Here is a 12,507-nt window from a genome sequence, read left to right as displayed (position 1 = left end):
GTTGACTATGTAAAGCACTCCAATTAGAGGTGGTGACAATTCAGTTGGATTTGAAAAAGGCCTATGATTACTTGGATTGGTCTTTTATTGCAAATCTTATACACATCATGGATTTTGGCCCGTGCTCATCTCATTTGATATACACTATTAATAGTGATGCTTCTTCACAAGTCATACTGAACAGCGGTGTCACTAAGCCCTTTACCCTTGCACGCTCAATCAAAGAGGGGTTCCCTTTGAGTCCTCTATTTTTTCCCAAGCGACCGATCCAATACTCACCATGTTATCCCATCTAGTGGTCACTAGATAGATGGTTGATCTTTCCCTTCCTTTTGGTCAACATTTTGTTGGCCAGTCATTAGCTGATGACACTTTCATGATCCTAAAAGAAGAAAAGGGATAATCTCTGCAAGGCATTGGATGTTTGGAACATTTTTGGGCATGCTTTTGGCCTCCATATTAATGCTGCCAAATCCTCCCTTATCAACTACATTGAAATAGCTGCAATCCTTGGAATGGCAAGGTGTGCTAATACCCCGTGGCAATGTCACCAAGTATCTAGGGTATCCCGTGGGTATTTTTCGTTCAGCCAAAGCACTTACTGAAATGGATTTCTCATAAATTGGAGGCTAAGTTTGTTCATCGGAAATCCTAAGCCTAGCCATTTCACATTCGTCTCAAAGTGGCACAAACTACCATGCTACCCATGCTTACGTTTGCCCTAGACTCCTACTACCTTCAATGATCTTACCCGACATATCCATTTCATGTTATGGAAAAAGGACTTCTTGCATGCAAGTGTCTCCTGGATTTCTTTGAGCCATGTTTGCACCCTAAAAAGCACGGGTAGTGGAGCTATTCTAGATGCCAAGACTCATATGGTGGCTCTTCATTGGTCACTTTTTCACACTATGTGCACTAATCATCACCCTTGGTCTTTATCATCCATTTTTCTTGGAGGACCAAGGTCTCATGCATGGTAATATCAACATTCAAGGCTCATGGTGGTACATCCTTAACACTAATGTCCATCTCTCAACATCTTCCTCTTTTCTAGAGACTCATTTGGTATGCTCATGGAAGCTAGTTCTTCAGAAGGTGTGTTGGCATCCAGCAAAGGATTGCTTGGTGGCTAATTATTTTTAGATGGAATCGTTGGCTGTGTCAAAGCTATTCTCTTTTGAGAAGTGGTTATGATCAAATTTTGATCAATTTTAGGTTGGCATCACGCGCATTGTTAGTGGCATACACAATGACAACATTCCATTGTCACAGCCAGGTTGATGCTCCATGAAGGGTGGATGTTTGTACATCTGCAAAAGCAGCAGAATGGGAATCTTTTTGTAGACTTTGGGACCATTATGTCTTCTTGTTTTGTACACATAGCAGAAAAATGTCCCGATTTGGTTTGGAAGACTATATTAACTTAAAATCATCCTCAAATAGACTGTAACCATACTCAAATTATGCTTGCAGTAGAACATTCCCTTTAACTTTCATATTGAATAGAAGTCTTAACTCAAGGGCAGACAAAAGTCATGCAAATATAGCTAACCTTCTTTATGAATTTAATATTTTTCATGGCGTGTTTGTCTTGTCTCTGACAAATGCAAATTTCAACAATTTCTCGGATATGCAATAAAGAGCTGATGGTCTGTCAAAAAAACCAGAACATTGGTTTATTACCCTTAAAACAACCTAAATTGATTTATTGAGATGCTTCCAAACCTTCAAAAGCTTCTGCCAGTCATTTGCAGTTGATATTGAACTGGGACAAGAGAATCTCTAGAAATATATAGCAAAAGAAAAATTTCAGATAATCACAAAAACAGTATACTGCTCTTTCATCGTAATTGCATTCAACCATTGAGTCATGACCATCTTCTCTCATAGTAAATTGCATTTTCAAGTATGATATTACTATCTAATTGTATATTTGATTGACCTTCACTTAACACTTGAGTCTTGACCATCCTGTGCCATAGTAATCACATATTTAATTATGTGGATAAGCTTTGTGTCCTCAAGGTCTTCTTGTACCATAACAATCTTAAGTATGGCCATACATATAATGACGCATAATGTACTAATATCACAAGTATTCTAACATCATAGCACCACAGCACATCACTGTGTTTGAATACACAAACAAGCACATCTTGAAAATACCAAATGGTTTATTTTTATTCATGATACTACCATTTGGCATCATAATAACATGGTCACTGTATTGGAAAATGTAATTCTAGTATCAGACATCATTGAAACTATATTTTATGTTTAATACTTGGATGGTACCTACAAAACCTTCATACATATGTGGTGGTATGGAGAAGCATACCATACACTTATATCTTTGTCTGTTTAACCCCCTCAACTAGACACATTAAATGTTTGAGGGGCTACAATGTGTTGAAAAAGGGTGGCATTTGACAAATTAAAATCATGCAAATATCAGCTTAATCAGCTCTATGGGACCTTATAGAGACCAATTTTATTGCATGGACATAAATACAGATTTTGGCATCATTGATGAATGAAAAGAAAATAATATTAATAACTATCCTTGTCCAAATCCACTTCCTAGGGTCCCACTGTAATTTTTGAGAGGTTGCCTTCTATACAACCAATACCTCCAACCATTGATCATGCAAGTCATAAGGTTTGGGTCTAACTACCAATTCCTACCAGAATGAACCATAACTCTAATCCTCTATTGAGAGCATCTTGTTCACTCTGATTGATCTGATCCCTATTTTGTGATTTCACATACATCACGTACTGAAAAAGTAAATACTCTCTATGGTAGCAACCGCAACTTGAAGAATCTCTCCTCCAGAGAAGAGCCCAATCCATTTCTAAGAGGTGTCTATCTCATTCTCCACTCTACAGGGGACCACCTCCCTAATGCCCTCATGTCTCCTCTAGAGAAAATCCCAATCCATGTTTAAGAGGTATTGATCTCATTCCTCCACTAGAGGGGACCATCTCTAGTGCCCTCAACCATGTCTCTAGAGCCTCTCATGCCACATCATCTCTATCTTTGTGACTAAGCCAGTAGCTTTAGAAGACAAAGCACTACTAGACTATAGAAGTAACCTACAAAAAGAACCTCCCACAAGATAGGTGCATCCTTTTGACAATCTAGCAGTCAAGCCAAGGTAGAGATGAGGGTGGTCCAAAACTTCCTATAGCCATGAGGGGCATAAATGGCCAACAACCCAATTAATGCCTCATCTATTCTCATGGAAACCCATAAGGCCCTCCCTAAGACTAAAATAACCTAGTCCTAAACTACATGTAGCCATTGCTCACCCACGCAAAATCCAAGCTCCTACCTAAATCTCTATAGGAGCCACCATTGGAGCCTAGTAAGTGGGTCTCTACTCTGGCAACAACGTCCTACAATGCTAGGATACCCTCTCTTCCAAGAGTTGATGCTCATGTAGCATAAGAAAATCCACTAAACCTCCAAGCAGTGTCGTATGAATATCCACACACCCATGAAGCTCTAACCTTGGCAAAAAGATACCCACAAAACATAGTTACCTGGAACGGGGAACGGGAACGGGAGCGGGACCCCCTGTAACATGGGGAACGTCCAAGGTGGGGGAACGAGGACGGGGGGGAACGGCACATATCTTAAGTGCCCCAAATATGCCCTGCATGACCAAGTTGCCCCAAAGAATGTCCCTCTAATTGCCCCAATACCCCTCAATGCTCCAAATTGACCCAAATGTCCCAAAATTGACTCGATTACCCCCACAGCTCCAAATTGCTCATGAATTGCCCCAATTATTCTAGTTTCCCTTGAAATTAGACAATATAAATGGATGATTACCTTGGAATTGAGAATAGGCTGACATTTGATTGTGATTTGCAACAGTTCATAATGCATCAAATTTGAGCTTTGCATGGACTCCTAATTGGCTTGTGGGTTGTCTTGACACTTTGAATATTCAAAAGAGAGAGAGAGAGAGAGAGAGAGAGAGAGAGAATGGGGAACGTCCAAGGTGGGGGAACGAGGACGGGGGGGAACGGCACATATCTTAAGTGCCCCAAATATGCCCTGCATGACCAAGTTGCCCCAAAGAATGTCCCTCTAATTGCCCCAATACCCGTCAATGCTCCAAATTGACCCAAATGTCCCAAAATTGACTCGATTACCCCCACAGCTCCAAATTGCTCATGAATTGCCCCAATTATTCTAGTTTCCCTTGAAATTAGACAATATAAATGGATGATTACCTTGGAATTGAGAATAGGCTGACATTTGATTGTGATTTGCAAGAGTTCATAATGCATCAAATTTGAGCTTTGCATGGACTCCTAATTGGCTTGTGGGTTGTCTTGACACTTTGAATATTCAAAAGAGAGAGAGAGAGAGAGAGAGAGAGAGAGATTAGTGTATGCACGGGAATCGACGTGACGGGAGGATGCGTCGCCTGCAGCGTCGCCATCACCTAGTGCCCCGTCGTCAGCGCCTGCTCGTCGTCGCCTGATCGTCAGCGCCTGCTCGTTGTCGCTTGCAGCCGCCGTCTGACCGTCGCCCGCAGGCCCGTCGCCTGCCTCCGAAGCCCCGTCGGCTACGGCTGCCTCTGGCGCCATGTTGCCTATCTCTCACGCCCCGTCGGCTGCAGCTGCGTCCCCCACCCTGCTGCCAGTAGGCCCATCAACTGCGTCCCCCGCCCTGCTATCGCCCGCCTGAGCTGCGGGCTCTGCACCTGCGTTTCGCTCGTTCGCCCTGCGTGTTAGGGTTTCTGCTGGCGCGGCCCCTGCCCTGCGCCCTCGACTATCCCACTCTGCCGTCGGCTGCCAGCCCTGTGTTCCACCCTCAGACCCCTGCACTGTTAGGGTTGTGCCCTGCCACACGCGTTCTTGGGACAGGCCACGACTGAGGCTGACAGGTAAAGCTCAGGTTTCATCGGCTGTGCTTGTAGCATCCACCCTTGGACAGTGCCGCTGTACAGAAAAGAAAGAGAGAGAGAGAGAGAGAGAGAGAGAGAGAGAGCACGCGCGCGAGCGAGAAGACAGCAGTATGGCTGGCCTGGATATGGATTTTCTCGACCGGACAATGGCAGCCCTTGGCCCTGATTCCGATGCAGAGGAGCCAGAGGATATGGTGCCATGCACGGAGGAGCTGCCTCCGGGTTCTGAACTGCCGGGTTCTGAACTGCCGCCTGTTGGCAAACGCTCCAAGCATACTTCTGATGAGCCAATGGGTCCTCCGGAACGTTCCTATGCGCAAGTGGCCTCTGATCCTGTGGATTCGCAGGAAATTGACTGGGAGCATTTGCTAGACTTTGCCAATACTCTGCTTGGCGATTATGTCCAGCATAATAATGAATCTTTTTCTGAAGCGGGAACGGATGATGTGTTGGAAGCCACGGTGGACCCCAAATCAGTCTTGCGATCCTTCTCGGTATTTTATGATCGTGCAGTTATACTTTTCTTCACTGGCAGGATCCCAGTGCTGTCGCATATTCGCCAGTGGATGCACCATTTACTGCAAGGGGAGTGTGTTGAGGAGATCTTCCTGGGACCTCGCAGCTTTTATGAGGTGCTGTTCAAATCGGAAACGCATCGAGCTGAGCTCCTGTCCAAGTTGCCACTATTCTTTGATCGCCGCTTGGTCCATGTTGTACCATGGCGCCCCATGGCCGACTTCCAGCGTCTGCTTCAACGAGAATGCCCAGTGTGGGTGGAAGTGGAAAATTGTCCGGCGGTCTATTGGCCAATGTTGAAGGATGCGATGGCGGTTGTGGGAACAGTGCTGGTTCCCCCAAGCCTCAGGGCAATGAACCGCAACCGTTTATGCATGTTATGGGAGACGGCCAGGAAAAGGCCCGCGTGGCTTCGCCTCAATTGTTCAGGCATGCATTCTCTGCATTTTCGCTTGAAATGGGGCAACTTTGCGGGACACTGCTTTTCATGTGGTAAATTGGGGCATTTCATGGCTGAATGCCCTGAAAGGCAACCGTCTTCGGAGGATGCCCAGGTTGTGCTGCCCAAGGATGACATGGTGCTTGATGCCTTGCCCCAGGATGTCCTTCAGTCACCTCATGTCATGGATAAAGGCAAACAACAGGTCCTGGGTTTGGATTCCCGTCGCACTGACTGGATTGAGGCACGTCCCAAAAAAGGTAAAAAGTTGGATGCAGGCCTGGCGGATCCTGGGCCTACTGCTTCCCAGGATTCCGTGCGCACATATACGCGCAGAAAAGAAATGGTCACTTCACAGCAGGCTGCGCGTACTATGGCCCCGTCTGCCCCCCGTAATCAGTCTCCAAGGAAAGTCTATACCGACGGCCCCAAAGGCCCTCCTGCTAAGCTCGCGTTTGATACCAAAGGTAATGTCATTACACCCTGGGATCGGCGTTATCCCCGCCCCACTCCCAAGGCAGTGGATTTCCCTTCTACCTCTAAAGCAGGTCGCCAAAATTCGTTTGCAGTATTGGCTGATTTTCTGGATGAGGGCGTCCTGGATGCTCTCGCAAAAAAGGTGAAATCGAGGCAACAGGCGCCTCGTTCCTGACTTCCTTTTTTGAAGATATATGAAGATAGCCACGTGGCATGTGCGAGGCATTTGCTCTCGCCATAAGCAACATGCCATGTGGACCGTCTTGCATGAGAACCAGTGGGATGTATTGTGTGCAGTTGAGCACAAAAGTCACGGTGAAGCAGGAAAAGTTGTGGATTGTCATGGAATTCGTCTGTTTTATGCAAGCACCCATGCTACGCACTATTCGGGCGTGCTGATGATTGTCCATGAGAAATATCAGCCTGTCCTTATTAAAAATGATGTGCAGGGCCGCTTTCTGGTTATCGAAGTCTTATTTGAAGGAGAGATTTTATGGTTATTGGGCCTCTATGCTACGAATGATCCCGCATCCCGACGGGATCTTTGGTCCACTTTGCAGGCCTCCATGTCACTTGGCCGAAGGGGGTTTTTGATGGGAGATTTCAATATGTATGTTCACTCTTCTCAGTCCACTTCAGGGCATTCGGTAATGGATGCGCCAGAAAGCCGGGTGTGGAATTCCTTTGCTTTGCACGTACTTAAGCAGGATCTTTGGTCGTGGCTTCACCCTTCTTTTTCAGGGTTTACTTTTCATTCCGCACAATATGCAACTACTTGGTCGCGGCTGGACAGAATGTATATCATGCAGGGGGACGATTTTCTTCCTGAGATGCTGGAAATGAAGGTCTTGAAGCAGTATGCGTTGTCGGATCATTTCCCCCTCCAGCTGGAGATGCGGGCACAATCTATTGCACCTTTTATGCAGTTGCTGGATAGGCTCCCTTTACGTTTCAACTCCTCTTATTTGAAGCATTCAATTTTTCAAGGCTATATGCAGCAATTGATTGAGAGATTCTTATTGGACTTCGCCTCTGAGGGCTTGCCTTCATTTGCACGGTTGCTCTCTAATGTACAGCGGGTTGCTCGGCAGTATGGGATCCATCATGCCTCGCTTTGTCGCCGTCGTCGATCTGCAGCAGAGAAGTTACTGGCTTTGGTCCGTTCCTTGCTCCTGGATTCCCCGGATGATGATTTTCTGCTGTCATTGGAGAGGCGTTTGGCCCATCTTCTTCAAGTATTTCAGTTGAAATCCTATCAGCAGGCCAAGCTGCATAACTTGACTGACACATTGCAAGATAGTGCCTGCCAGTCTCATAAGTTCTTTCCTGCCTTGCATGCGTCTCCGGCTCGCGACAATATGACCAGACTCCAGGATTCGGAGGGTCGCATGGTCACTGATCCGCAGACCATTGTCAATATGTGCAGAAATTATTTTATGGAACTTCTTGGTTCTTCTCCCTTGCCTTCTAGCCAGGTTACGCATGCCCGCTCGGTCTTCTATCATCTGGTCCGCCAGCAGGTTCCATTGGATATGCAAGCCACTTTGGAGGCGGATATTTGCGAGGAGGAGGTTATGGATGTTTTGTTGCACCTGCCGACGGATAAAAGTCCTGGTTGGGATGGTCTCACTAATGAATTCTTTCAGAGCTCGGCCACGCAGTTGGTGAAGCCATTGGTGGTCATGTTTCAGCAGGTTTGGGAAACAGGGGTCATGCCCTCCTCATGGAAAGAAGGCCTTATCAAATTGATTCCAAAGGTCCCTTCGCCGTCAAAGCTGCAACACTGGAGACCAATCTCTTTGATGGGCTCCATGTATAAAATCTACTCCAAAGTGCTGGCGAATCGACTTCACAAGCACCTTCCCGCTATTGTGCATCCTCTCCAATATGGTTTCATTAAGGGCCGCAACATTCTGCATAATATCTTAAATGTGCAAATGGCTATTGACTATGCGCGACACTCCGGTCAGGAAGTGGTATTGATTCAATTGGACTTGGAAAAGGCGTTTGATTATGTGGACTGGTCTTTCATTGCAGATCTCATGTCTGCTATGGGCTTTGGTACCCGGATGTCCCGCTTGATCTACACCATTAGTGCTGCGGCTTCCTCCAGAGTTATGCTCAATGGTGGGGTTACAGAGCCATTTGTCCTTGCACGCTCAGTCAGACAGGGTTGTCCTTTGAGTCCTCTCTTCTTTGCCCTGGCGACTCACCCGGTCCTTTCAATGTTATCCTCCATGGCAGATTCTGCTCAGCTGGCAGGGTTGTCTCTTCCTTTGAGCCACCACTTCATTAGCCAATCTTTGGCTGATGACACCTTTATGATTTTGCAGGCGGACAGGGACAACATTCGCAAGGCATTAGATGTTTGGACGCTTTTTGGTCAGGCCTCTGGGCTTCGCATCAATGCCTTTAAGTCAGCCATTCTCAGTTGCACGGAGCCTGATTTACAGTCATTAGGCTGGCAAGGCCAGGTGGTTTCCCGTGGCTCTATTGTCAAGCATCTTGGATACCCATTGGGGGTGGATGTGCGGCCAAAGGACCTGCTGGAGTGGATTTCACAAAAACTGGCGGCGAAGTTTATGTATTGGAAGTCGCAAGCGTGGCCCTTCCATGTCCGCCTCAAAGTGGCTCAGTCAATTATGCTCCCAATGCTGACGTATTTCCTGCCATTGTTGCCATGGACGCCTACTACTTTGAAGGCTCTCACTCATCCCATCCGTTTCATGCTATGGAAGAAGGATTCACTGCAGGCAGGCATTTCATGGATTTCATGGTCACATACATGTACCCCTAAGCGCATGGGTGGTGGAGCTATTTTGGATGCAGAAACTCATATGCTAGCTCTCCGTTGGTCCCTTTTTCGTGCCATGTGTGTGGATCATCACCCGTGGACCATCATAGCCCGTTATTTTCTTGAGGACAGCGGGCTCCGCCATGGTAACACCCGGCTTCGGGCCTCCTGGTGGGTGGCATGTCCTTAATGCTGACTCCCGTTTTTCCAGTCCCTCTTCCGCTTTGTTACTGCACTTGGTCGGCTCTTGGAAAGTGGTGCTCCAAAAGGCCCGTTGGCACCCGGTAGGGGACCGCTTGCAGACTAACTCCTTTCAGCTGGAATTGTTGGCAGTATCGAGACTGCTTTCATGGGAAGATAAACATCATCTCAGACTGAGATTTAACCGCATGGCCCGTTTAGGTGTGACGTCGGTTGCGGATGCTACCCTTGCCACTCGCAATGTCCTCGTATCGTTTCGAACTGCTAGGCGACTTTTCAAGATCCCGCGCGGATACCGTGATTTATGGGGAAAGCTTTCGTCGGAGCTTCAAGGTAGACAACCCTTTCCTGCCCTGGCTGTGGATCGCCCTTGGCAGGACTGGGACCTTGCGGGCCGGTTGAGTCTGGAAAAGGCCTCTACTAATCAAGTGTATCATCTTCTCATTCAGGATCACCAATGGCTGGGTGACAAAGCTAATACTGTTTGGGGACTGCGGAAATCGCTGACATGGTGGCAGACAACGCTGATGGCGGGCTGGCTGAATAAGGCACCTTTCAAATGCAAGGTCTTTCTTTGGTGGGTAATGATTGGTGGTCTTCCTCTTGCCTCGGCCCTTGCCAAGCGTCGCATCTCGAATGGCAATTGTTTCTTCTGTACCACAACGGCGGAATCGGCCCGACATCGTTTTCTTTCTTGTCCGCTCGCCAAGAATATCTGGTCACTCTTGTCGCACATTTGGCGCACTGTGGTGGGGTCCTCACTAACTCCTTTCGACTGGGTTTTTGTGCGCCCAAAGTATCCCACACCGCCACAGTTGCATATGAAGATCTTATTTCACTTTTTCAGATACTGGGGATGCTGGCACATTTGGACCACGCACAATGCTTTTCTCTTTGATTCGGCCTCTAATGTACCGCGCCATATTGCCAGGCTTAAAGGCCTCTTGCATTGGCAGCTAGATCTCATCCGACACTCCGACTTGCTCCCTCGGGAGGATTTGCTTCCTTGGCATATGGCAATTGCCTCTGGTTCGTTGCCATGATTGGTGTAACTTTTTTAGTGCATTACTACGGGGATTTCCCACACGTTGGCCTAGGACCCTCGTACCTCTTGTAATCAGAAAGAGAGAGAGAGAGAGAGCGAGAGAACTTCTTCACCTGATGGCTTAGTGTCATCAACTATCTTGTAATCAAGTAATCTTGTATTTTTTTCGTAATTAATACAATTACCTTTTATGAAAAAAAAAGATTAGTGTATGCACATTAGGCAATGGAGATAGATGAACATGTAGTAGGAGTGTGATATAAGCAAAAAGAAAAAACGTGGAAAAATGTAAATTTTTTGTCAACAGGCCTGGAATGGCCGTTCCAAACAGGGAACGGCAGGGGGAACAGCATGGAACGGTAGGGAATGGCCCAAAGAACGGCATGGAACGTTCCCTGGCCGTTTCACCTCCTCCAAGGATCTGGAACGCGTTAAACCGTTCCTATAGGCCGGAACGGCCATTCCCTGTTTCTATCCCACAAAATCCTCAAATGTTCCATGAGAGGATTTGTACGAAAAATTCCTAAGTCAAATCCACATGGCTCTACACCTCACACCTATCTCTTTTGTCCTTTGCTTGGATTCATCACCATTGATGGCCCAATGGGTGTGGGCACCACCGTTTCTGCCTCCATTGGCTCAAGTATAACAACTACAATTGCGCATCTATAAGTAGTAGGCCTTGGGCTTGTAGCAACCCTCCACTAATTCTCTGGCTTCGCTGCTCCTATCTTCATTTCTCTCGTTGTCTCCTCCTACATCTAGAGGCTCCCGTACTATGTTGCTCTCTCTCCTTTCCTGTTTGGAGGGACAACAGACTCAATCTCTAGTACGGTGGGCGTAAAGCAAGGCTGTCCCCTCTCTCCTTTGCTATTTGGACTATACATTGACGAGATCTCCGATTATATGCAGAGATGGAATAGTACGAGAGCCAACTTGGCTGGGGTACTCATACCAATTTTGTTATATGCTGATGATATGGTGCTTATCTCCAATTCACTAGAGGGACTACAACGGCATCAAGATGCATTGCATGTGTTCTGTGAAGAGAAAGGTCTCAAGGTTAATCTCAAAAAGACTAAAATCATGGTCTTTAACACCTCGGCAGCTTGGGTGACACGCTTAGAGCATTACTTTATGTATGACGGCCAGCCTGTGGAAATGGTTAGACAATATGTATTACCTCGGGGTCACTTTCAAGGGGCCACAGTTTTCATGGAAGGAGACTTCAGAGGCTAGGCTTGCACGGGCATATGCAGCTTTGGGTACTCTAGAGCGGCACTGTGCACACATACAATTTCAAGAGCCTCGTACCAAACTTTGGCATCATCCATCCCTCCAGAGAGCAATTACAGACTACTTCAGCGTAGCTAAACCCCCAACCATGACCACCCTAGACACTACATCTCCTACTGATAGGCGTTGCTGAGATACAACATCAGGAGGCATCACAGTTGACAGAGCTACAACACTACGCAAAGCACGACACCCTAGAGTACCTACACGGCAACATAGGGGAGCCCATATGCACCACATTCACATCATGGTTGCTCGGTACACAAGCAAATTGGCGTAAGGACTCAGTTGGAGGTAGCTTGCAGAGTCTTGGTGGATTCCATAGACTGAGGGAGAGATACCCTACACTCTTGATCTTTTTAAACTTAGGTCTTTTTCCAACTTTTTCAGTTTTTTCAGTTTCCATACATCTCATTCCAATATACCATGTAAACTTACACACAAATTTTCTCTCTTCTTATCTGATGAGAGATGATGATACCAGTTGTATTGGTTATGGTCTCATAGGCCACTCTGGCCTTTTAGAGACGTTAATAGATCTTTCTTTCTCACTCCTATGAGGCAAGGGTTCTCTCAATCAACTTGAAAGGAGGTTGGGCATGTCAACCACCCATAACCTCTAATTACAGCTCTAGTTGGTGGTCATAGACCTACGGATCCATCTCCAATGGATGTCACACTCTAACTGCATCCATTGCTTTGCCTTTGAGCATTTTGTATACTCTTTCCACCATTTACAACATTGATTCGTTCACTTCAGAGTTCTCTTTCTTCTCTGTTTGTGTTTGTGTTTTTGTGTCATTGTCTAAGT

At 46.5% G+C, this 12,507-nt stretch overlaps 1 protein-coding gene across 1 annotated transcript in view; it reads right to left on the bottom strand.

The window, feature by feature from the left end:
• The window catches only part of MSH5 (MUTS-homolog 5), a 271,881-nt gene that overhangs the window by 169,396 nt on the left and 89,978 nt on the right, over positions 1 to 12,507 (bottom strand). Inside the window, exons 13-14 of the mRNA XM_087694530.1 lie at positions 1,729 to 1,785; positions 1,556 to 1,654 (exon numbers count right to left, since the gene is read on the bottom strand). Coding sequence (XP_087550656.1) covers positions 1,556 to 1,654; positions 1,729 to 1,785 — 156 coding nt within the window. The remainder of the gene's footprint in view (positions 1 to 1,555; positions 1,655 to 1,728; positions 1,786 to 12,507) is intronic.

The sequence above is a fragment of the Lygodium microphyllum genome, chromosome 15 (assembly GCF_053477565.2).
Source record: "Lygodium microphyllum isolate KBCC chromosome 15, Lygodium_microphyllum_v1.1.10, whole genome shotgun sequence".
NCBI classification, from domain to species: domain Eukaryota; kingdom Viridiplantae; phylum Streptophyta; class Polypodiopsida; order Schizaeales; family Lygodiaceae; genus Lygodium; species Lygodium microphyllum.
The sequence above is the reverse complement of the archived record's forward strand: the minus strand, read 5'-3'. Positions and strand labels throughout refer to the sequence as shown.